The sequence below is a fragment of the Maniola jurtina genome, chromosome 25, assembly GCF_905333055.1.
Source record: "Maniola jurtina chromosome 25, ilManJurt1.1, whole genome shotgun sequence".
Lineage (NCBI taxonomy): Eukaryota > Metazoa > Arthropoda > Insecta > Lepidoptera > Nymphalidae > Maniola > Maniola jurtina.
In genome coordinates, this window is record NC_060053.1 from 30391 (window position 1) to 54811 (window position 24421).

General features: G+C 43.3%; 2 protein-coding genes across 3 annotated transcripts; one reads left to right on the forward strand and one right to left on the reverse strand.

The window, feature by feature from the left end:
- Positions 1–5003: 5003 nt before the first annotated feature.
- On the forward strand, positions 5004–6796 carry LOC123877927 (zinc finger BED domain-containing protein 4-like). The gene is made up of 2 exons (XM_045924862.1): positions 5004–5190; positions 5553–6796. The coding sequence occupies exons 1-2, from the start codon at positions 5004–5006 to the stop codon at positions 6794–6796; spliced, it is 1431 nt and encodes a 476-aa protein (XP_045780818.1).
- A 6329-nt stretch (positions 6797–13125) lies between these two features.
- On the reverse strand, positions 13126–22957 carry LOC123878181 (zinc finger protein 271-like). 2 transcript variants are annotated; one of them, XM_045925291.1, is made up of 8 exons: positions 22754–22957; positions 21057–21231; positions 20590–20682; positions 20372–20506; positions 19704–20069; positions 19073–19149; positions 18147–18985; positions 13126–17978 (listed from the first exon to the last, which is right to left on the reverse strand). In XM_045925291.1, exons 1-8 carry the CDS (start codon positions 22840–22842, stop codon positions 16993–16995), a joined length of 2760 nt encoding a protein of 919 aa, XP_045781247.1. In that variant the 5' UTR covers positions 22843–22957; the 3' UTR covers positions 13126–16992. The 2 variants fall into 2 exon arrangements, with proteins under 2 accessions (XP_045781247.1, XP_045781246.1); XM_045925290.1 differs by having other exon boundaries at positions 13126–18985.
- Positions 22958–24421: the final 1464 nt, after the last annotated feature.

Consider the following 24421-nt stretch of genomic DNA (forward strand, 5'->3'; position numbering starts at 1 on the left):
AGAGGGTTTCGAAAAGCGGGGTCTACTATTGTGTCATCAATATAAGTTAATGATTTGGTTTTATCTCTTTTAGAATGATACGACAGTGCGTGTGGTGTGACGTAGGAGCTTGTCGGCGGATTGAAGTAGTCGCGTTTCTTGTAGTTCCCCTTCACCGGTTCGGGGTATTCGTAGTACGGTAGTGGGTTTCTTTCCGCGGGGGTTGCATTAGTAACTGTTCTGAAAAAAATGAAAAATACGTTATTTTTAGGGTTCCGTACCTCAAAAGGAAAAATGGAACCCTTAAGGATCACTTTATTGTCTGTCTGTCCGTCTGTCCGTCCGTCGTGTCTGTCAGTCTGTCCGTCCATCGTGTCTGTCAAGAAAACCTATAGGGTACTCTCGTTGACCTAGAATCATGAAATTTGGCAGGTACTGTAGGTCTTATAGCACAAGTAAAGGAATAAATCTGAAGGCCGTGAATTTGTGGTTACATCACAGAAAAAAATGTGTTTTAATTTTCAAAGAAAAATAACTATAACAAGTGGGTTATTATAATACTCGTATGACAGGGCTTTACTTGTATACTTATTCTAAAACTGATTCTTAATTATTGTCTAGTGCTATAGCACTAAACAAGGCGTGCGCGGCGGCCGCCTGCGGGAGCGGGGGGCTCGCGGTGCGGCGCCGGCGCGCGGCACGATGCATTCGCGGCGCGACCGCCTCCAAATTACCAGCGCTTATATTGTTGTAAAGTTTATTACTATTTTATTATTAAAACATTTATAAAACCATAAAAGTCTTATCAGTACAGTCCAACTCAAAGTGCAGTGCAACACATCACTATACAATTATATTTTCAAGCATAATAGTTTTTGATTTATCGTGCAAAATGTCGGAAAAAATACCCGAGTATGGAACCCTCGACGCGCGAGTCTGACTCGCACTTGGCCAGTTTTTTAATTCGATTTCCGTCGCCTGGTTAGCCCAGCTCTTGTCTTATTTCTAAAAAACCTGGCCAAGTGCGAGTCAGACTCGCGCATCGAGGGTTCCATACTCGGGTATTTTTTGGAGGGTTTTCAGATATTTCCCTTTACTAATTACTATTGTGCTATAGGACAAAGCTACCTGCCAAACATGATTCTCACTCAACGGGAAGTAGGTACCGTATAGGTTTGATTCCATCGACGGGTGTCGACCGCCACGCCAGCCGGCGCCGCGCCTGCGACCATCATTGTACTACACTTGCATCAGAAACAACTTTTATACTTACATAGATAAAGTGGCCAACAATACAACAAAACAAATCATTTTCGGAGTACACTTTGACCAGCGAAGTGCCAGCACTCTGTCACACTGTCCACCCCGGCGCACCCCGGGGTGTATTTATACGAATTTTTCTTATAAAAATGTAAATGTCTCTATTAATTCTTGATTGCCTATTTAAATGTGATTATCTTTCAGGAATACGTTCATTTTGGTGAAGTACTGATACCACAGCGGAAATACATAGCTGTAGTACGCGACAGCTTGAGATGGCAATCAGCGCGGGAGCGGCGCGGGTGTGCGGCGCGTCCCCAGCCCGGTCGCCATGTGGACTTGTCGCGTACTGTACAGTGCAGTGATAGGTACCTACCTCTGCAGCGGGTTAGCGCGGGAGCGGCGCGGGTGTGCGGCGCGTCCCCAGCCCGGTCGCCATGTGGACTTGTCGCGTACTGTACAGTGCAGTGATAGGTACCTACCTCTGCAGCGGGTTAGCGCGGGAGCGGCGCGGGTGTGCGGCGCGTCCCCAGCCCGGTCGCCATGTGGACTTGTCGCGTACTGTACAGTGCAGTGATAGGTACCTACCTCTGCAGCGGGTTAGCGCGGGAGCGGCGCGGGTGTGCGGCGCGTCCCCAGCCCGGTCGCCATGTGGACTTGTCGCGTACTGTACAGTGCAGTGATAGGTACCTACCTCTGCAGCGGGTTAGCGCGGGAGCGGCGCGGGTGTGCGGCGCGTCCCCAGCCCGGTCGCCATGTGGACTTGTCGCGTACTGTACAGTGCAGTGATAGGTACCTACCTCTGCAGCGGGTTAGCGCGGGAGCGGCGCGGGTGTGCGGCGCGTCCCCAGCCCGGTCGCCATGTGGACTTGTCGCGTACTGTACAGTGCAGTGATAGGTACCTACCTCTGCAGCGGGTTAGCGCGGGAGCGGCGCGGGTGTGCGGCGCGTCCCCAGCCCGGTCGCCATGTGGACTTGTCGCGTACTGTACAGTGCAGTGATAGGTACCTACCTCTGCAGCGGGTTAGCGCGGGAGCGGCGCGGGTGTGCGGGGCGGGTGTGCGGCGCGGGTGTGCGGGGCGTCGCCAGCCCGGTCGCCATGTGGACTTGTCGCGTACTGTACAGTGCAGTGATAGGTACCTACCTCTGCAGCGGGTTAGCGCGGGAGCGGCGCGGGTGTGCGGCGCGTCCCCAGCCCGGTCGCCATGTGGACTTGTCGCGTACTGTACAGTGCAGTGATAGGTACCTACCTCTGCAGCGGGTTAGCGCGGGAGCGGCGCGGGTGTGCGGCGCGTCCCCAGCCCGGTCGCCATGTGGACTTGTCGCGTACTGTACAGTGCAGTGATAGGTACCTACCTCTGCAGCGGGTTAGCGCGGGAGCGGCGCGGGTGTGCGGCGCGTCCCCAGCCCGGTCGCCATGTGGACTTGTCGCGTACTGTACAGTGCAGTGATAGGTACCTACCTCTGCAGCGGGTTAGCGCGGGAGCGGCGCGGGTGTGCGGCGCGTCCCCAGCCCGGTCGCCATGTGGACTTGTCGCGTACTGTACAGTGCAGTGATAGGTACCTACCTCTGCAGCGGGTTAGCGCGGGAGCGGCGCGGGTGTGCGGCGCGTCCCCAGCCCGGTCGCCATGTGGACTTGTCGCGTACTGTACAGTGCAGTGATAGGTACCTACCTCTGCAGCGGGTTAGCGCGGGAGCGGCGCGGGTGTGCGGCGCGTCCCCAGCCCGGTCGCCATGTGGACTTGTCGCGTACTGTACAGTGCAGTGATAGGTACCTACCTCTGCAGCGGGTTAGCGCGGGAGCGGCGCGGGTGTGCGGCGCGTCCCCAGCCCGGTCGCCATGTGGACTTGTCGCGTACTGTACAGTGCAGTGATAGGTACCTACCTCTGCAGCGGGTTAGCGCGGGAGCGGCGCGGGTGTGCGGCGCGTCCCCAGCCCGGTCGCCATGTGGACTTGTCGCGTACTGTACAGTGCAGTGATAGGTACCTACCTCTGCAGCGGGTTAGCGCGGGAGCGGCGCGGGTGTGCGGCGCGTCCCCAGCCCGGTCGCCATGTGGACTTGTCGCGTACTGTACAGTGCAGTGATAGGTACCTACCTCTGCAGCGGGTTAGCGCGGGAGCGGCGCGGGTGTGCGGCGCGTCCCCAGCCCGGTCGCCATGTGGACTTGTCGCGTACTGTACAGTGCAGTGATAGGTACCTACCTCTGCAGCGGGTTAGCGCGGGAGCGGCGCGGGTGTGCGGCGCGTCCCCAGCCCGGTCGCCATGTGGACTTGTCGCGTACTGTACAGTGCAGTGATAGGTACCTACCTCTGCAGCGGGTTAGCGCGGGAGCGGCGCGGGTGTGCGGCGCGTCCCCAGCCCGGTCGCCATGTGGACTTGTCGCGTACTGTACAGTGCAGTGATAGGTACCTACCTCTGCAGCGGGTTAGCGCGGGAGCGGCGCGGGTGTGCGGCGCGTCCCCAGCCCGGTCGCCATGTGGACTTGTCGCGTACTGTACAGTGCAGTGATAGGTACCTACCTCTGCAGCGGGTTAGCGCGGGAGCGGCGCGGGTGTGCGGCGCGTCCCCAGCCCGGTCGCCATGTGGACTTGTCGCGTACTGTACAGTGCAGTGATAGGTACCTACCTCTGCAGCGGGTTAGCGCGGGAGCGGCGCGGGTGTGCGGCGCGTCCCCAGCCCGGTCGCCATGTGGACTTGTCGCGTACTGTACAGTGCAGTGATAGGTACCTACCTCTGCAGCGGGTCAGCGCGGGAGCGGCGCGGGTGTGCGGCGCGTCCCCAGCCCGGTCGCCATGTGGACTTGTCGCGTACTGTACAGTGCAGTGATAGGTACCTACCTCTGCAGCGGGTTAGCGCGGGAGCGGCGCGGGTGTGCGGCGCGTCCCCAGCCCGGTCGCCATGTGGACTTGTCGCGTACTATACAGTGCAATGATAGGTACCTCTGATGTTTGCAAACGAGCACTTCACTGCATTTAAATTTGATACTTGCACGCATTTTTATAATACTTTATTTGCATAATGTGTGTTACAAGATGTTGGTAATTATTAATATGAATACGCGGCATATAACCGAATCACTAGTTTCTCTTTCGAGTAGTAATTTTGTAAATGCGTTACATTTCTTTCGCATCGCGCCTACCGGCCGGTCGAGCGAGATAGCAGATCAGATTTCCGAGTAAGCGAGAGCGGGTGACACGAAAATCCGAAGTAATCCGAACGCGCAAATGCCGTGGCATACAACAAAAAACAAAACAGCGTAACAGTACTAGTTTAAGTACGTTTAATTTTCATACGTAAGACTATAGACATTAGACAAATACAATAAAATAAGTGATCTCTGTTTGTAAATAATTTCAACGGCTTGCGATTCCAGGAAGCGAGCGTCAATTTGTTGAAAAGTAAAATAAAAGAACTTAGTTTGTTTTAGTTCGTCGTTGGACTTGTATTTTTTCGAGTACTTTCTTCTAAAAATTAATAAATGTTATTTTGGTGCTTTTTTTGTAAATTTAATGTAAAGTTTCTTTGATGTTATGTAAATATAGTTAGGATATTATGTAAATATAATTAGTGTGGAATTGTGGATTGTCTCTAAGTAAACTATACCTAAATAAAAATGTCTCGATTGAATTCTAGTGCTTTGTGGGAGTTTTTTCAAAAACTGGATAACGAAAAAAAAGCGAAATGCAACAGTTGTGGTGAAGTTTATAGCTTCAAAACTTCAACTGCGAATTTGAAAACACATCTGAGGCGAAAACACCTCAATGCGTATACAAGCCTTTGTACCGCGCAATCAACGGCAAGGACCCCAGAACAAAGTCGTGGGCAGGAACCCGCAGACGATGTGCAACCTCAGCCCTCGTCGTCCAGCTCCGATGCTGCCTCAGCTTCTACGTCCACTGCTGCAAGTACCATACCCATATACCGCGCTGCGCAACAGCTCATTGATAGGTACGGAATTAGCAAAAAAAAAGTAACACTGACTAAAAAAAGACAAATTGACAATGACCTTGCCGATTTATTTATAGATAGTTATCACCCTTTCTCTTTAGTAGAGGAACGTGCTTTTAAAAAATTTGCCCGACACATACCTGGATACGACTTACCATCGCGAAAAACTGTCTCTAATATTCTAATTCCTACATTATACGACCAAACAGTTTTACGAAAAAAAGAAGAAATAAACAATATTGAATTTCTATCTCTAACAACAGACTTATGGACGTCTCGGGTCAATGATGCTTACATTGCTGTTACAGGGCACTATCTAACAAAAGATCTTGTTCTTAAAACATTTTTACTAAAATGTGCAGAGTTTAAAGATACGCACAGCAGTACGAATATTCAAGCTGCATTGCTCGAAACGACCAACGAGTGGAATTTAACAAATAAAATAAATTTTATTGTTAGTGACAACGCACCCAACGTCAAAAAAGCCATAGCTGATATAGGGTGGAAGCATTATGGTTGCTATGGCCATACGTTGAACTTAATAGTGCAAGATGCCCTGAATTCAGTCCAAGCTTCTTTGGACAAAGTTAAAACTATAGTCCGTCATTTTAAAACAAGTACAGCAGCGCTAGAAAAATTATTAAAAGCGCAATCACAGGAAAAGCCGGACGTGACACCAAAGCGCTTGATACAAGAAGTACCAACCCGGTGGAACTCTACATTTGCTATGTTACAGCGATTTGTAGAACTGGAAAATCAAATATGTGCCACTGTTGCAGTTCTTAAAAAAGATTTACCAATTTTAACTCTCGAGGAATGGACAGTATTTCACGAACTGTGCAAGGTTTTAAAACCTTTTGACGAAGCTACGAAAGCTATGAGTGGTGAAGATTATATGACAGCCAGTACCATTATAGTCATGACACGCTGTCTTAAGGAATCCTGTGACCAACTGCTCCTGGAAGGCTTTACTGTTACAACAAATAATATAATTACAGTACTTCGGACAGGCTTGGATAAAAGATTTGAAGGTGTTGAGAGAAGTGGCACGTTCTCGATATGTACATTATTAGACCCAAGGTACAAAACCAATGTATTCTCAGACACAAGTGAGGCAGCAAAAGCAAAGAAAGTGCTGGAGGAAATACTGGCAACGGATATTAGGCGACGACATGGAGAAAAACAACCACAACAATCGACTTCAACCTCTGCATCCGTCCCAGTAAGGGATAAATTTTCACCATGGACGATTTTAAACAATATTGTTGGGACGCAGCAGCAGCAAGTAGGCACACCTTTGTCGTGTGCCATCAAAGAAGTGGACTCCTATTTAAAAGAGGACATATTACCCACGTTCAATGAAAATGGGAAATTTAACTGTCCATTGCAATGGTGGCAACTTAAACAGCACATTTATCCCAACCTTGCCATTCTTCTACGCAAGTATGGCAACATAATGGCAACGTCAGTTCCGTGCGAGAGGATATTTAGTAAGACAGGTCTCACGATTAATAACCGCCGCACACAATTGAAGACATACAAAGTTGCCCAATTAACTTATTTAAATGTTAATCTAGATCCAAAAAGATTTTTGATAGAGTCATAAACTCGTTTATACATAAATAATAAACAGAATAATAAAACTACTAAATGTGTAGAAAAAATGTAAATGTGTACTGTACTTGTAATATTATAAAACTTAAAAACTGTGTGTAAATAGCCAAACAAACAAACAAAGTGTATAAATAAAAGTGCCAAAACAGACAGTGAAAACGTTGAAAAAGTGTAAATAAACTGTAAATATATCAAAATTGTAAATAAATTGTAAATATAAATGATCATTGTATATACAATCAAATCAACTTCTAAATACGCCTGCATTAATAATTTTATAAAATCATAGTTTCCTACAAGTTTCCTATTAAACACTAATCAACCATAAATACATTTAATGCAGTCAGTCCTAAGCCTGAAGGGCCTGCCGACATTATTCCTTTGAAAGTATTGTTATTCAACACCTATCTAGTCCTACAAATGACATCACAAAATTTTCAAAAAAATATGTACAATAGTTTGGTTAATGGTCTTTAGTTATTTATTTAAATAATCGTTTATTACGATAAATACACGAATCTGATACAATAGTAGCTTCATTTAAGATCGTGTATCAACTTCTTTACCTGTGCAACCACGAAATTAAATCTTACATTTAATAATAGGGAATATATATATGATACACTTTCGAAACGTATTTTATTCTATTTCGACATTCTTTATGAAAAATTCACATTTGGGTCAAATAATCCTAGTCTGCCCTGCGCGGGAGACGCGACGCATACGGCAGGCGCCCTTCAGACGTGGTGGATGTGCGCAATTTTTCCCGCCAATCGCTCTCGATTTACGAAAAATATTTTTTGTGTGATCTTACTGTAGCGAAATTATTATTTATAAATTATTGAATAAGGATGATTTGTTTTAGTTTTAAGAAACTTTTATCATCCAATATTAGTGAACTCCATAGTAAATAGGTACTTAGTAGTGTTTTTTAGTTATTTCGTTGTTTTAAATTGTGTTAGGTAGGTACGAAGGTATCATAGTCAAATATCAGGATGCCGAAAATATCTCGACTAAAACGATCCCAACTACAAAAGATTGAAAGCATGAAAATCGCGTAAGTACCTACTTATCTTCCCATATACCTATTATTACATAAAAATATTGTTATTACACACTATTTTTTGGCCCGATCCCTGGAATTGAATCCGAAACCTCGTCACCCATAGTGGAACATTGAAACTCCTGACTAACTAGGTACTACTACTTACTATAAACGGCCTCGCCCCCGGCTTCGTACCTACGGCTTTTTTGAAAATAAATAAGTACAGCCTATGTCACTCAGGAATAATGGTAGCTTTCTACTGATGAAAGAATTTTCAAAATTGGATCAGTAGTTCCAGAGATTACTTCATACAAACTTTACTTCTTTATAATATGAATGAATAAACACACACCATTCCTTGTTGCGTCATTCATGTAAGCAGCTGGGCAAAATACTGTAAGTAGGTAAGTACTAAGTACCTACCTACCTATCGACACAGATTACAATAATGGTCAAAACTTATTTATAAGTAGGTAGAGGTACCTATAATAGCACCCCATAGTACGCGACAGGTTGACATGGCAATCGGATAATGAGCCGCACATCACCCGCGCTATCCCGCACCGGGTTAGCGCGAGGGCTGTGCGGGTGAGTGGGACGTCCCCATCCCGATTGCCATGTCGACCTAGCTATGCTAGTTATAATAACCTACCTCGACCTATCGCCGACTAAAGTTCGCGATAGGTCGAGATGGCAATTGGAATATGAGGCGGGGGGACGCCCCGCACACCTGCGCTCGCCCGCACCGCTCGCTAGCACGGGGACTGTGCGGGTGTGCGGGGCGTCTCCACCCCGATTGCCATCTCGATTTGTCGTGTACGATATACCTTCATAATATTGCAAATTGTACGATAGGTACATAGGTAGGTTACTAACAACAGATTCTTTGTTTACTTTTATTATTTTAGTTGTAGTTTACTCACGCCCCGAGGGTTCAGTACTCAGGTATTTTTTCGAAATTTTACACGATAAATCAAAAACTATTGTGCATAAAAATATATACGTAGTAAAGCCCTTTCACAATATTATGATACCCCACTTGTTATAAATAGTTACCTTTGAAATTTGAAAATACTAATTATTTCTTGATGGCATAAATTTTTAGGGTTACGTACCTCAAAAGGAAAAACGGAACCCTTTTTTTGACCTATCTCATAGCCAGCGTTTGCAAATCTAAGCATACGTAGGGACTGACAGACGCGACTTTGTTTTATACTATGTAGTGATGACGCAGAGTTTTCGCGGCAGCTTATGAAAGTGGCAGAGGCGGCAAATAAATAAAAAAGACAGAATACCTTGAGCGTTTTTTACCCGACTATGGCAAAGCCGAAAGGAAGGGTTATGATTTTAGCAGTGTATGTATGTATGTATGTATGTATGTATGTATGTTTGTATCCAGATTCTGTGTGTTCCACCGTAGCGCCTAAACTATTGGGCCGATTTTGATGAATGAGGTGTCAATCGATTCGTTGTAAAGGCCCGGGTGGCATAGGCTATATTTCATACGAAAAAAATCGGCCAGATGGATGTATTGAATCTTACTCAAGACGATGCACTAAGCACCTATCTTGTTTCTTTCTTTTTAGTTTTTTCAACTTTTATTTAAAGCAAAACTTCTTTACCGGTTTCAGAAATAGTTAGTACTTAGTATATAGTACATAGTATTATGTCGAAATATATAGCCCTACTTATTAAGGCAAATTTTAGGGAAACCTGTAAATACATTACATAGTTTTGATTAATATTATCCCCGACTCGCACTTGACCGGTTTTTTTCTTATTGGATCTATCTATACATCTTTGGTGATTTTGTAATTTAATCGATATATACCTACTTGCAAACAAACGAGGAGTTATTTCACGAGGCGTGAAGAAGCCAGGAAAGTTTTGTTTCAGTTTGTTAGCTTTTCAAAATTTATTTCTCAAGAATTATCTATATCTATACTAATAAATAAAATTGGAGTGTCTGTCTGTAATTTCGAAATAACTACCTCATATTAAGCTCATATGGTTATTTGAACGATACCATAACTGAATCACACGTTTTTAAAATTTTTGTCTGTCTGTCTGTCTGTCTGTCTGTCTGTCTGTCTGTTTGAAAAGGCTTTGGAACGGCTGAACCGATTTTGACGGGACTTTCACAGGCAAGTAGAGGATTGACCAGGGCGTAAAATAGGCTACTTTTTTAACCGACTTTCAAAAAGGGAGTTGTGTTTTTCTACCTATGTACACCGAAATCTCCGAGATTTCTGAACCGATTTGCGTCATTTCTTTTTTAATCGATAGAGGAACTTTGCGACATTGTTTCATAAAAAATTTGGAGTCCAACTCCTCAATCCTGATGCTGCAGGGGATCTGACCAATCCACGCGGGCGAAGCTGCGGGCATCAGCTAGTTTTAAAATAAAAGTAATGAAACAGATATTTGACCCATTCGACGTCACACGATCTCTTCCGGACAGCCATCTTCAATCAATTTGTACAAATACGGCTGCATGACGGTTTTTAAATAAATAAATAAATAAAAATATTTTATTTCAGACAGTAATTATATGTCCATAATTAATTCTACACAAATTAAATTACGTAAATTAAAAGTAATATTAAAATGTAATAATTAAAGTTTAAATTATAAAAAAAAAAATATATAATAATTTTAAAAATCCAGTCTCGTTCCGACTCGAGACTGAATGACTATTAAACGCTTTTGTGTTAAGGTCGCCATTTTGATTAAGTGATTGCAAAATCAAGTGCATTCTGATCAAATTAATATTGCAGTTAGGTTATTTAAAAGATCAAAACTCTTGATAAGCTTCTACGCGAACATTTTAATAACTTATAAAATTATCTAAATTATTGTTGCCCTTAGGGCTTTCACATCTAAATTGACCTCTGAATTCTTTTAAGTGTAGGCATTTTGTAAATTTATTCATAACTCACAATCTGCACTCTCACTCGGCACTGTGGTCAAAGTTATGAGTGAAATTTAAAAATAAAATAAAAATATCTAAATCACTGATTAATTTTTTGAATCAGATTTAATTTTCAGTAACAAGTTAAATAATTTTCTGTGTTAAAATAAACTGATGAAAATCACTAATACTGCCTCACTTTTATATATATATATACCAAACATATTCTATTTTCATATATTTTATTCATTCATAAATTTAATATAAAAAATATATACTTTTTATTACCCCTACAAAACCATTTTTATTTCTCACCAACCATCCTTGTGTATAAATTCAATTAATCCAGTTTGTTAACATGATCTTATTTATATACCTATTGCATTTAAGTGGGAGGTCCTGGGTTCGATATCAAGCCCCCGATCGAGTCAGTATTTTACAATTTCCAAATTGGCTCAGGTCTGAACTCTGAACGGGTAGGACACTGGTTTACATATTATTATCCTTTACCCTTTTTAGGGTTGCGGACCTTAAAAGGAAAAACGGAACCCTTATAGGATCTCTTTGTTGTCTGTCTGTCCATCTGTCCGTCTGTCCGTCTGTCCGTCTGTCCGTCTGTCCGTCGTGTCTGTCAAGAAACCTATAGGGTACTTCCCGTTGACCTAGAGACATGAAACTTGGCAGGTAGGTAGGTCTTATAGCACAAGTACAGGAATAAATCTGAAAACCCCGAATTTGGTTACATCGTTTGAAAAAAAATTAAATGTGCTTTGATTTTCAAATTAAGGTAACTATACCAAGTGGGGTATCATATGAAAGGGCTTTACCTGTACATTATAAAACATATTTTTATGAATAACAGTTTTTGATATATCGTGCAAAATGTTGGAATAAATACCCGAGTACGGAACCCTAAGTGCGTGAGTCTGACTCACACTTGGCCGGTTTTTTCAAATATCAATTGACGGATAAAACTTAAATGGCAAGCACTTTCTTAAATTTTATGCATTATAGCACGATTCAATATTGACTCTGAATGTAGTCTTAGTAAAGTCAAAGTACGCTTCACATCGTCACTTACTACCTACTGCTATTTACCAGGTGAGATAGCAAACAAGTGCTAATTTATAATTGAATAAAAAATATTAATTCAGGTCTTTTACGATATCAACACACATTAAATTTTCTCCATTGCCGCTTCTAACACGCTTTTGCTCTATGGAAAAAAAACCAACCGAGTGCGAGTCAGACTCGCGCACCGAGGGTCCCGTACTCGGGTATTTTTTTCAATTTTGCATAATAAATCAATCACTATTATGCATAATAAAAAAAACCCCCCACCAATACTAAAAAACAAAAAATAATTTAATTTTTATCGAACATATTAGAGTAAAATGTAGTTCTATAGTATCATTTTTTGGATAGTAAATTAAATTGATTTTACTATTTAGTGTTGGTGGTTTTTAAGTTTTTTATCTATTTTTAGGGTTAAGAAAAAACGGAACCCATAAAGGATCACTTTGTTGTCTATCTGTCCGTCCGTCCGTCGTGTCTGTCAAGAAAACCTATGGGGTACTTCCTGTTGACCTAGAGTCATGAAAGGCAGGCAGGTAGGTCTTATAGCACAAGAAAAATTTGTAATTTTGAAATTTGGAATTTTGAATGAATATTTTTTTTGTGATGTAACCTCAAATTCAAGGTTTTCGGATTTATTCCTTTATACTTGTACTATAAGACCTACCTACCAGCCCAATTTCATGATTTTAGATCTACGGGAAGTACCCTATGGATTTTCTTGACAGACACGACAAACGGACACACAAACAGATAGACAGACGGTCAGACAACAAAGTGTTCCCAGAAGGGTTCCGTTTTTCCTTTTGAGGCACGGAACCCTAAAAAGCTAAGCGCATCGGTGCTATGTCGTTTCTTTTTTCGCCAATGTTGAGGTTGTTAACTTGGTTGACCTGTAGCCGTAGTACAGTTTACCGCCACTAGATGGCGGTAAAAATTAAAGTAAATTAATGTCGAGGTGTAGAGGGGCGAGAGGGAACCAAATGCTCGAGGCCATTCGAAACTTGGAGCGTCTGAATAAAGTATGAAGGGAAGTTAATTTATTGATATAACTGTACCTATAACTACAAACAAAGATAGTGATTTAAGCTATTTTCGTTTCGTGTGTAACGGTATAGTTGGTGGAGGTTAATGTAAACAATCACAGAAGCTGAAAAAAAATTACAAAACTAGTTACAAAAATCACTAGTTTCGAAACAGGTGACGCCGACCAAGTCACTGATTTCGTTACGTTTCTTAAAAATGACGTAACGACCCACGTCTAAGTCCAGAACGGACTGGGTTACCCGCCTCGCTCCTAGAGGGCGAGGGTGAGCGGGGGCTGAGCGGGGGGTGAGCGGGGGGGCCGCTTAGCGAACAGGCGGGCGGCGTGTGCGAGAGATGCGCGAACTAGGGTTCGTCCTGGGTACTATAAAGCATTAATTTATTATTAGATACATTTGGATACAAATTGATCTAGATTTTAACAAAAAAATAAAACAAATCAGATCAGATATTAAAGTTAAAACAAATAAGTAAACATATAATGAAGATAGTGTCAAATAATTAAAATGTCCGAATAAAAAATGAAAAAGTCAGTCATGAAATGAACATGGATCAATGTCATGAACTCATTAATAAATAAAATGGTGTAAAGATGTCAATCAAATCAAAATTGTTTTTTATCATGTTGGAAATATTCTTCTAAAGAATAGAAATTTTTTCCTTGCAGCCATTTCTTCAACTTTTGCGTAAATTGTTTTATTGGAAGTGATTTTATGTCTGATGGTAATTTATTAAAGATTTTAACTGCCATGGCGTAGCAGTTTTTGTTAAATAATATTGTCTTTGGTGCTCTTGTAACAATTAGTTTATTAAGTTTGAGTTGTTTCGCACATGCTCTTGAAAATATGTTTGTTCAATTTGACAATTCTAAACAATTACGAGAATTATGAAATATGGATAACAAAAACTATGAATTAATTAAATGGTCATTAAATAAAAACAAAATAGAATGTTACATATAAATAAATGATATTGAAGCTTTCAACTTATGTCCTATTATTAATCAGTCTCAAAAGGTACTTATAAATAGAAGTGCATTTTACAAAGTTGTCTTCGCCTCGTCTTCCTGTATCACTCGGCCTGCGGTCGCTTCACTTCCGGCCTACACTGTAATGTACTATTTCAATACGGTTGCTCATAACATACACTTTCAATGCAGTAAGCATGGCTTGTAAGTTCAATTTACATCACAAATACGATTTTTCATATATATATTTTTTTTTTAATTCGGTAAGTCCATTTATTATTTCATAAAGTCCACTTACTATTTACTTACTATTTCAAAAAGTTTTCTAGCAAAGAGTTTAATTATTTAGGCACATATTTTCAAAATGGAGAGTTTTTAGTAAAAACGGTTTTTAGTAAAAATTAAGTTTTTGTTTTTTGTTAATAGTTTTTTTCTTTTTTACTTTAAGTATGAATAGTTCAAGTATGGATTAAAATAGAAGATAGAAAATAAATGGAATTTACTCCACCCGATATTTTGAATGAGGCAGAAATCGCACAACGTCAATTACTCGTGACGAGGGCGAGCCCGCCAGCTGCCCTCGCGTCGCCGCGCCGTGTGCATCACCAGCTCCACTGCAAGCTGTGCAGCCGGCAGTGCGCGAGGGCGTCGGTGGTGTTCACTCGTGACGAGGGCGAGCCCGCCAGCTGCCCTCGCGTCGCCGCGCCGTGTGCATCACCAGCTCCACTGCAAGCTGTGCAGCCGGCAGTGCGCGAGGGCGTCGGTGGTGTTCACTCGTGACGAGGGCGAGCCCGCCAGCTGCCCTCGCGTCGCCGCGCCGTGTGCATCACCAGCTCCACTGCAAGCTGTGCAGCCGGCAGTGCGCGAGGGCGTCGGTGGTGTTCACTCGTGACGAGGGCGAGCCCGCCAGCTGCCCTCGCGTCGCCGCGCCGTGTGCATCACCAGCTCCACTGCAAGCTGTGCAGCCGGCAGTGCGCGAGGGCGTCGGTGGTGTTCACTCGTGACGAGGGCGAGCCCGCCAGCTGCCCTCGCGTCGCCGCGCCGTGTGCATCACCAGCTCCACTGCAAGCTGTGCAGCCGGCAGTGCGCGAGGGCGTCGGTGGTGTTCACTCGTGACGAGGGCGAGCCCGCCAGCTGCCCTCGCGTCGCCGCGCCGTGTGCATCACCAGCTCCACTGCAAGCTGTGCAGCCGGCAGTGCGCGAGGGCGTCGGTGGTGTTCACTCGTGACGAGGGCGAGCCCGCCAGCTGCCCTCGCGTCGCCGCGCCGTGTGCATCACCAGCTCCACTGCAAGCTGTGCAGCCGGCAGTGCGCGAGGGCGTCGGTGGTGTTCACTCGTGACGAGGGCGAGCCCGCCAGCTGCCCTCGCGTCGCCGCGCCGTGTGCATCACCAGCTCCACTGCAAGCTGTGCAGCCGGCAGTGCGCGAGGGCGTCGGTGGTGTTCACTCGTGACGAGGGCGAGCCCGCCAGCTGCCCTCGCGTCGCCGCGCCGTGTGCATCACCAGCTCCACTGCAAGCTGTGCAGCCGGCAGTGCGCGAGGGCGTCGGTGGTGTTCACTCGTGACGAGGGCGAGCCCGCCAGCTGCCCTCGCGTCGCCGCGCCGTGTGCATCACCAGCTCCACTGCAAGCTGTGCAGCCGGCAGTGCGCGAGGGCGTCGGTGGTGTTCACTCGTGACGAGGGCGAGCCCGCCAGCTGCCCTCGCGTCGCCGCGCCGTGTGCATCACCAGCTCCACTGCAAGCTGTGCAGCCGGCAGTGCGCGAGGGCGTCGGTGGTGTTCACTCGTGACGAGGGCGAGCCCGCCAGCTGCCCTCGCGTCGCCGCGCCGTGTGCATCACCAGCTCCACTGCAAGCTGTGCAGCCGGCAGTGCGCGAGGGCGTCGGTGGTGTTCACTCGTGACGAGGGCGAGCCCGCCAGCTGCCCTCGCGTCGCCGAGTGCATCACCAGCTCCACTGCAAGCTGTGCAGCCGGCAGTGCGCGAGGGCGTCGGTGGTGTTCACTCGTGACGAGGGCGAGCCCGCCAGCTGCCCTCGCGTCGCCGCGCCGTGTGCATCACCAGCTCCACTGCAAGCTGTGCAGCCGGCAGTGCGCGAGGGCGTCGGTGGTGTTCACTCGTGACGAGGGCGAGCCCGCCAGCTGCCCTCGCGTCGCCGCGCCGTGTGCATCACCAGCTCCACTGCAAGCTGTGCAGCCGGCAGTGCGCGAGGGCGTCGGTGGTGTTCACTCGTGACGAGGGCGAGCCCGCCAGCTGCCCTCGCGTCGCCGCGCCGTGTGCATCACCAGCTCCACTGCAAGCTGTGCAGCCGGCAGTGCGCGAGGGCGTCGGTGGTGTTCACTCGTGACGAGGGCGAGCCCGCCAGCTGCCCTCGCGTCGCCGCGCCGTGTGCATCACCAGCTCCACTGCAAGCTGTGCAGCCGGCAGTGCGCGAGGGCGTCGGTGGTGTTCACTCGTGACGAGGGCGAGCCCGCCAGCTGCCCTCGCGTCGCCGAGTGCATCACCAGCTCCACTGCAAGCTGTGCAGCCGGCAGTGCGCGAGGGCGTCGGTGGTGTTCACTCGTGACGAGGGCGAGCCCGCCAGCTGCCCTCGCGTCCCCGCGCCGTGTGCATCACCAGCTCCACTGCAAGCTGTGCAGCCGGCAGTGCGCGAGGGCGTCGGTGGTGTTCACTCGTGACGAGGGCGAGCCCGCCAGCTGCCCTCGCGTCGCCGCGCCGTGTGCATCACCAGCTCCACTGCAAGCTGTGCAGCCGGCAGTGCGCGAGGGCGTCGGTGGTGTTCACTCGTGACGAGGGCGAGCCCGCCAGCTGCCCTCGCGTCGCCGCGCCGTGTGCATCACCAGCTCCACTGCAAGCTGTGCAGCCGGCAGTGCGCGAGGGCGTCGGTGGTGTTCACTCGTGACGAGGGCGAGCCCGCCAGCTGCCCTCGCGTCGCCGCGCCGTGTGCATCACCAGCTCCACTGCAAGCTGTGCAGCCGGCAGTGCGCGAGGGCGTCGGTGGTGTTCACTCGTGACGAGGGCGAGCCCGCCAGCTGCCCTCGCGTCGCCGCGCCGTGTGCATCACCAGCTCCACTGCAAGCTGTGCAGCCGGCAGTGCGCGAGGGCGTCGGTGGTGTTCACTCGTGTGCGTCGCTAATACTTACTCTACTTACTAGTCGCTAGTACTTTGGTTACATTTATATTTATATAATTTACAACAATATGGTTTTTCACCAGTGTGAGTTCTCATGTGCCTCACTAAATCACTACTTTGGTTACATTTATATTCACATACTTTACAACAATATGGTTTTTCACCAGTGTGAGTTCTCATGTGCTTAACTAAATGATTACTTTGTTTACATTTATATTTACATAATTCACAACTAAATGGTTTTTCACCAGTGTGAGTTCTTATGTGCAACACTAAATTATGTTTTGATACGAACTTACTCTTGCATAACTCACAACAATATGGTTTTTCACCAGTGTGAGTTCTCATGTGCTTAACTAAATCACTATTTCCGTTACATTTATATTTACATAATTCACAACTAAATGGTTTTTCACCAGTGTGAGTTCTTATGTGCAACACTAAATTACGTTTTGATACGAACTTACTCTTGCATAATTCACAACAATATGGTTTTTCACCAGTGTGAGTTCTCATGTGCTTAACTAAATCACTATTTCCGTTACATTTATATTTACATAATTCACAACTAAATGGTTTTTCACCAGTGTGAGTTCTTATGTGCAACACTAAATTACGTTTTGATACGAACTTACTCTTGCATAACTCACAACAATATGGTTTTTCACCAGTGTGAGTTCTCATGTGCAACACTAAACTATGTTTTGATACGAACTTACTCTTGCATAATTCACAACTAAATGGTTTTTCACCAGTGTGAGTTCTTATGTGCAACACTAAATTACGTTTTGATACGAACTTACTCTTGCATAACTCACAACAATATGGTTTTTCACCAGTGTGAGTTCTCATGTGCAACACTAAACTATGTTTTGATACGAACTTACTCTTGCATAATTCACAACTAAATGGTTTTTCACCAGTGTGAGTTCTTATGTGCAACACTAAATTACGTTTTGATACGAACTTACTCTTGCATAACTCACAACAATATGGTTTTTCACCAGTGTGAGTTCTCATGTGCAACACTAAACTATGTTTTGATACGAACTTACTCTTGCATAATTCACAACTAAATGGTTTTTCACCAGTGTGAGTTCTTATGTGCAACACTAAATTACGTTTTGATACGAACTTACTCTTGCATAACTCACAACAATATGGTTTTTCACCCGTGTGAGTTCTCATGTGCAACACTAAATGATTACTTCGGTTACATTTATATTTGCATAATTTACAACTAAATGGTTTTTCACCAGTGTGAGTTCTCATGTGCTTCGCTAAATCATTACTTTGGTTACATTTATGTGCACATAATTTACAACTAAATGGTTTTTCACCAGTGTGAGTTCTCATGTGCCTCACTAAATCATCACTTCGGTTACATTTATATTTGCATAATTTACAACAATATGGTTTTTCACCAGTGTGAGTTCTCATGTGCCTCACTAAATTACTACTTCGGTTACATTTATATGCACATAATTTACAACGATATGGTTTTTCACCAGTGTGAGTTCTCATGTGCTTAACTAAATCACTATTTCTGTTACATTCATATTTACATAATTCACAACTAAATGGTCGATCACCAGTGTGAGTTCTCATGTGCACAATTAAATGATTTGTATCGTTAGCTTCGTATTGGCAAATCTTGCAAGTAAATGTATTCAGTGGCGCGTGAGTCTGAACGTGTTTTGCTAGCAGACTTTTTCGTTTGAACACTCTTTGACAAAAGTCACAAATGTACGCAGGTTGTGACACGGTAAGCTTCTCTTCACTGGGGACTGCATATTCCGTAGTGGGGCCTCCATTCGGACTCGCCGCCTGACGACTGATATGTGTAACAGCTTCCTGTGTCATCGTCGGCGAGCCGTCTCGTCTCGGGAAGATGTCGTACAGTTTGACAAAACAATCTGTTAGTCCTCTGTACCCGCAGCTGTGGCCTGTATCGGCTTCGTCGGTGGCCGGCTCGCTGCGCTCGTCGCTCGCGGCGCGTGCGCGAGGGCGCCTGTGGAATGTGTCACATGTATGTAGCGGTACTGCATGTCGCAGCTCAGAGGAACTGCACGTTATAGCTACTGGCGGGTATACTGACCTGCTCTCGGCGACGCGCCACGAGTGTGCCTCGCGCTGTGACGTGCCGCATTGTCCCTCAGCCTCAGCCTCGCTGCTCTGCCAAATACAACATATTCATAACACCAGCTGTGCCCGCGACTTCGTTCGCGTGGAATAGTGACCGCGCTTTGTATAGCCACACACGCTCAGGCGCGAGGCGTGTAGTACGTACTCTGTACGTTAAAAATGATCGCCGTGATACTTTAAATTGACATAACTTTTTTATTTATGAACCGATTGACATGAAATAAACACTAAATGTTAAGTGAAGCTTACTACAATATATTAGTGAAAACCGTATCTAAATCGAATAAGCCGTTTCTGATATTAGCGTGCACAAACACACAGACAAACAGACAAAAAAAAAATTAATTACAATTTCAGGTTCAGCATCGACATAATAACAACCCCTGCTACTTTTTTTTTATATATTTCCATTGTACAGACACCACTTTTCTACAATTTTATTATATGTATAGATTTCTGTCATATCAAAGTATGATTTAGTATGGTGAACCGTACAGTTGACACACAGAGAAAATATTGCGAGTCCTTTCTCAAAATGTACGCACTAATATTAACTTAACGAGTAAAGTGGAAACCTGTCTCACCCAGAGATGCATGCTCACATGTTGCATGTATGCATGTTCATGGACAAATTCCTCCAAACAAAGTGTACATTGCAAGGGACAACCTTCGTATTCTAACGGATCCCGAACAAAACCCTGGATATCCCTGTCATCTTCACTCTTCATTGCCATATCTTCATCAACACACATAGTCTCTTCATCATCCCCACTTCCTTCAGCTTTCACTGCAACTCTGAGTCCAGTTTCCTCTAATTCTGTCTGTTTGTCTTCCGAGGGGTGTTCCAGTATGTGTAAGTCACAGTGGTCAGGTCCTAGTGTTGTAAACACCAAATCACTCTTCAGTTGGAGTTTTGTGCGGTTTATCATTTGTATATGTTGTCTTGTTATCTGTTGAGAGAAAAGTATTTAATGTATGTATTATGTATTACATTGAATTTTTTACCTTGTACTGTAATTACAGTACAAGAAAAAAATATTTTTTTTTATGTAAATACAAAACCGTTTTTTGGATTTTCCTCTTTATTTGTGCTATAAAAATTTTCTACTTCCCAAATTTCATGATTCAAGTCTCACGGGAAGTACCCTATAGGTTTTGATTCTCCCAAATTGACTGACTGACATTGAAGTGTTCCTTTTTTCATTTTAAGACACAGTAACGAAAAATGCAAGTGTATGTATAAGGTACTCACTAATTCATGTTTGTCAACTAAGTCCATCATCAGTGCACGCGCTCTCAAGCTCTTGTCTCTGAATCTACTAAAGCTTATCAATCTCTGAGCACATTGTATGCAAAGTGTTTGTTTCAGGTTTCCTTGAGCACACAACTGAAACAACATGTAAGTATTTCAACATTCCTGAAATAATCCTTGTTTGTGCCTCGTACAGACTACATACATTACCAACTTACAGCATGTCCCGTTAACTTCTCATATGCTCCTTCCAGTTTGAGTTGCCTCAGTAGGAACAGCTTGCTGTCAGTGTCTAGGCAGATCATGCAAACCTGCAAATATACTACTACTTACTTCTACATCAGTTTCCATACAACGCTGCAACAGTTATGTGAGGACAAAAAAAAATTCAAAAGAAATTTTAAAACCGACTTAAACAACTGAGATCATTAAAAATAAAAATAAAAACTGGTCATTTCCAGGCATTGATATGTACAGGTCAACTGGCACACGAAGGGTACTTTCCATATCATTTTACAAAAACAATTTTTAATATATTTTTTTCAGTACAAGTTTAGTCTTAGGGAAAACTGTAGTTTTGACCTGACAGTTTACACAGAGCAAATATGGCAAGTGTGTTCTCAAAATTTATGCATTTTAGTTACTTTTGTTTTACTAACTACCTATACAAAACATTCTGAGTTACCTGCACTGTTACAGGAATAGCACCAGTACTAATTTGCCTTACGCCACTTTCTGTTTCATAAATGTCGTCATTCAGGAAATGCTGCGAGCAGACCACAGCAGAGTCTGGTGGCTGAGTGTCTTGCTTGCCGAGGGCTCGGAGCCACTCAGCACGGAGATGCACTTCACTGGGGAAACTGGAAATCACCATTTATGCTACATAGTTTATAGTTAACAAACAAACATAATGGTACCAGAGTGATGTTTCACACAATAGATCCAACAATCAGATATAAGTATTTCAAGTTTACACTGACCCTTGAACTGTTAATCTAAGGAGGTACCATCCATTATGTAGATTTCGTCATAGGCTGGTCTGGGATGGCATAGCTGTCCCATACATAGAAAAACATGGAAATGCAAGAATTTACCTCAACTTGCTTGTAAATTGCTACTTTACTACTGGAAAGCATTTCACTATAGAGGAATGTAAATGAGTCTTTGCTGGCTGCATGTCCAACAGGACTGTAATGGAAATTTGCTGGACAGTTTCATACTGGTGACGAGGTTCTTTGAGTGTAGTAGGTTTTTAAGGTACCTAGGTACACAGTTTTATGAATATTAATATTACTTACCTATAACTACCTACTATTTTTTTTTTTACAGGACTTACAATATCTGTTTTTCATTTTATTTTATATTTTTTTGAGCATTATTTAGTTAAATATTTTGTTATTTTTCTTTAATTTTTATTTACTAATTTATTTATACCTTTTTTAACCCCCGACCCAAAAAGAGGGGTGTTATAAGTTTGACGTGTGTATCTGTGTATCTGTCTGTGGCATCGTAGCGCCTAAACAAATGAACTGATTTTAATTTACTTTTTTTTGTTTGAAATGTGGTTTAATCGAGAGTGTTCTTAGCTATAATCCAAAAAAATTGGTTCAGCCGTTTAAAAGTTATCAGCTTTTTTCTAGTTTTCTTGTAGAAAAGATTAGATAACCCTTAGGTTCATAATATTCAAGTGTCAATTGACAAATGTCAAGATGGACGTTGCCTAGATACATAATTATTTATTTGAAAATGATGTTTTGGAAAACTCAGATACTTTGGATCGTAGGCGCGGAATAGTCCAAGAAAATCGGTTCAGCCGTTTGAAAGTTATCAGCTCTTTTCTAGTTACTGTAACCTTCACTTGTCGAGGGTGTTGAAAATTTTTTATTTACACTTGTTATTTTTATATATTTTTCTTAATTTAATATTAAGTTTTGTTTTATTTATGAGTTTAAGTTTTTTTATTGTTTCTTCGCAAATGGAGGTAAAGTGCTATACAAGTCTCGGCCGAAATAGTAATTACCGGCTTCGTTTAGCCTATGACTCGGCTGGCGCCTCGTCCTTTCAATATCATTTGAGAAGTGAACTCTGCCAGTAATCGCTTTATTTCAGGCCTGGACTGTAATGTTCTAATGTTCTACTACTTATTATACGTTTACGTAATTAATTATCACCATTATTATCATTGTACAAATCTAACAACTCTGACCATCACCAGGAGTACAATCATTGAATTGAAGGTACGATATAGGTAAATGATTTAAGTTTGGGTTTTTGAGTTTACTTTAAGCTGAAAGCACAATCAACTTGAACATGCTGAAGCTTGAAAAGTGAGAGCTTTACATTTGACTACACTGCCTTGCAAGTCAACGCAAATATACTCACCCATGAAAGCTAATCGCCTTCCCCTCCCCGTGTGATGAGGACACATTGTCGTCCGAAGTATTTTTGCAGCAAGGCACACAGCAGTGCATTCTTTGCTTCGATTAGGTATAACGAATCTTTTGAAATATTAATTTTATAAAAAGCTCGTAATTGAGTAATTGACCTTATTTACAAAGTACTCAAAAGCAAAGGCCAAAGAGTATGTAATCACTACATTATAAAAAGTACTCTGGCCTGGCTGCGGTACTCTGCGTTGCTCTGTGTCACACACGGGTGACGGGGAACAGTATGGGGAAATCCAAAACCATAGTAAGTACAGGGAATTGGGAAACTGTCTAGTGTCTTAGGAAACTTCAGCTCTATTTTACCCGACTGCGGCAAAGCCAAAAGGAAGGGCTGTGATTTTAGCAGTCTATGTATGTATGGATGTTTGTATCCAGGTTCTGTGTGTTCCACCGTAGCGCCTAAACTACTAGGCCGATTTTGATGAATGAAGTGTCAATTGATTCGCTGTGAAGGCCCGGGTGATATAGGCTACATTTTATAGGAAAAAATTGACCAATCAGCTGATGTTACATCAAAAAAAAGTAGTGGTTTCCAAATAATTTTTTTTTGCTATTGTATCGAGTTCCCACTCGATACAATAGCTCGACTCGTTGTCGAATGAAACAGGAGAAAATTTGAGTTCATAAATTACTACAACATTAAAATATACCAAATGACAGAAAAACAATTTTACTACAATATTTCAGCGTTTTTTGTAAAAACAATTTTGGCATAGTAAATTTTTTCGGTCAAGCGTGAGTTGTCCATAAAAATCAATGAAATTTACTAAATTTTTTTTAGTGCCAATCGGCTCAATTTCATGTAAGGATCATATTTTCACTGTATCAAAAGAAAAAATCGGGACGGCAGAAGTAAGTCAAATTTGCGTACCAAATGTTTTTTCATACAATTTCTAAGTAACTGGTTAGCAGTTATAGGTAACCTAATATCACTAATGGTTCAATAAATGATCAATATGACATTTTTATCTTGTCATAATTATCATGTACGAGTCATTTTGGCATGGTCAATTTTTTGGTCAAGCGTGAATTTTCCATTAAATCATTTTTTTTCTTACAATGAAATGATCCTTGCATGAAACCGAATCGATCAGCATTGAAAAAAATTTGGTCGATTTCATTGATTTTTATGGACAACTCACGCTTGACTGAAAAATTAACTATGCCTAAATTGTTTTCACAAAAAGAGCTTAAGTTTCGTCACATATTTGGTAAATTATTTTGACGATTCAAAAGCACTTCTAAAAGTCTACTTGAATAAAAATCTATTCTATTCTATTCTAGACAGTTTCCCTGTATCTCCTATGGTTTTGGATTTCCCGATACTGTCCCAGTTAAAAAAAAACACTCTCTAAATAGGTAGAAAAACATAAATCTTCCTTTTTTGGTTAAAAAAGTAGCCTATGTTACTCCTAGGTTAATGTCGTACTTGTCTATGAAAGTCCTGTCAAAATAGTTTCAGCAATTCCGAAGATTAGCCCGTTCAAATAGATATTGGAATGTAATATTATGTAATCTCATTACATCGAGAAAAAGTTAAAAATGAAAATAGGCGTTCTATTTTTGTAGGACCTTTTCTGTCATTCGATTCACAATTGTCGTT

What these genes read in the sequence shown, in the direction of transcription:
- LOC123877927 (XM_045924862.1), top strand. Translation starts at nt 5,004, where the DNA reads ATGCGTATACAAGCCTTTGTACCGCGCAATCAACGGCAAGGACCCCAG. An exon ending in GCGCAACAGCTCATTGATAG is followed by an intron (nt 5,191 to 5,552) that starts GTACGGAATTAG and finishes TAAAATGTGCAG; the next exon opens with AGTTTAAAGATACGCACAGC.
- LOC123878181 (XM_045925290.1), bottom strand. Translation starts at nt 22,842, where the DNA reads ATGCACTGCTGTGTGCCTTGCTGCAAAAATACTTCGGACGACAATGTG. An exon ending in AGAAGTTAACGGGACATGCT is followed by an intron (nt 20,507 to 20,589) that starts GTAAGTTGGTAA and finishes ATGTTGTTTCAG; the next exon opens with TTGTGTGCTCAAGGAAACCT. An exon ending in TAGTTGACAAACATGAATTA is followed by an intron (nt 20,070 to 20,371) that starts GTGAGTACCTTA and finishes TTCTCTCAACAG; the next exon opens with ATAACAAGACAACATATACA.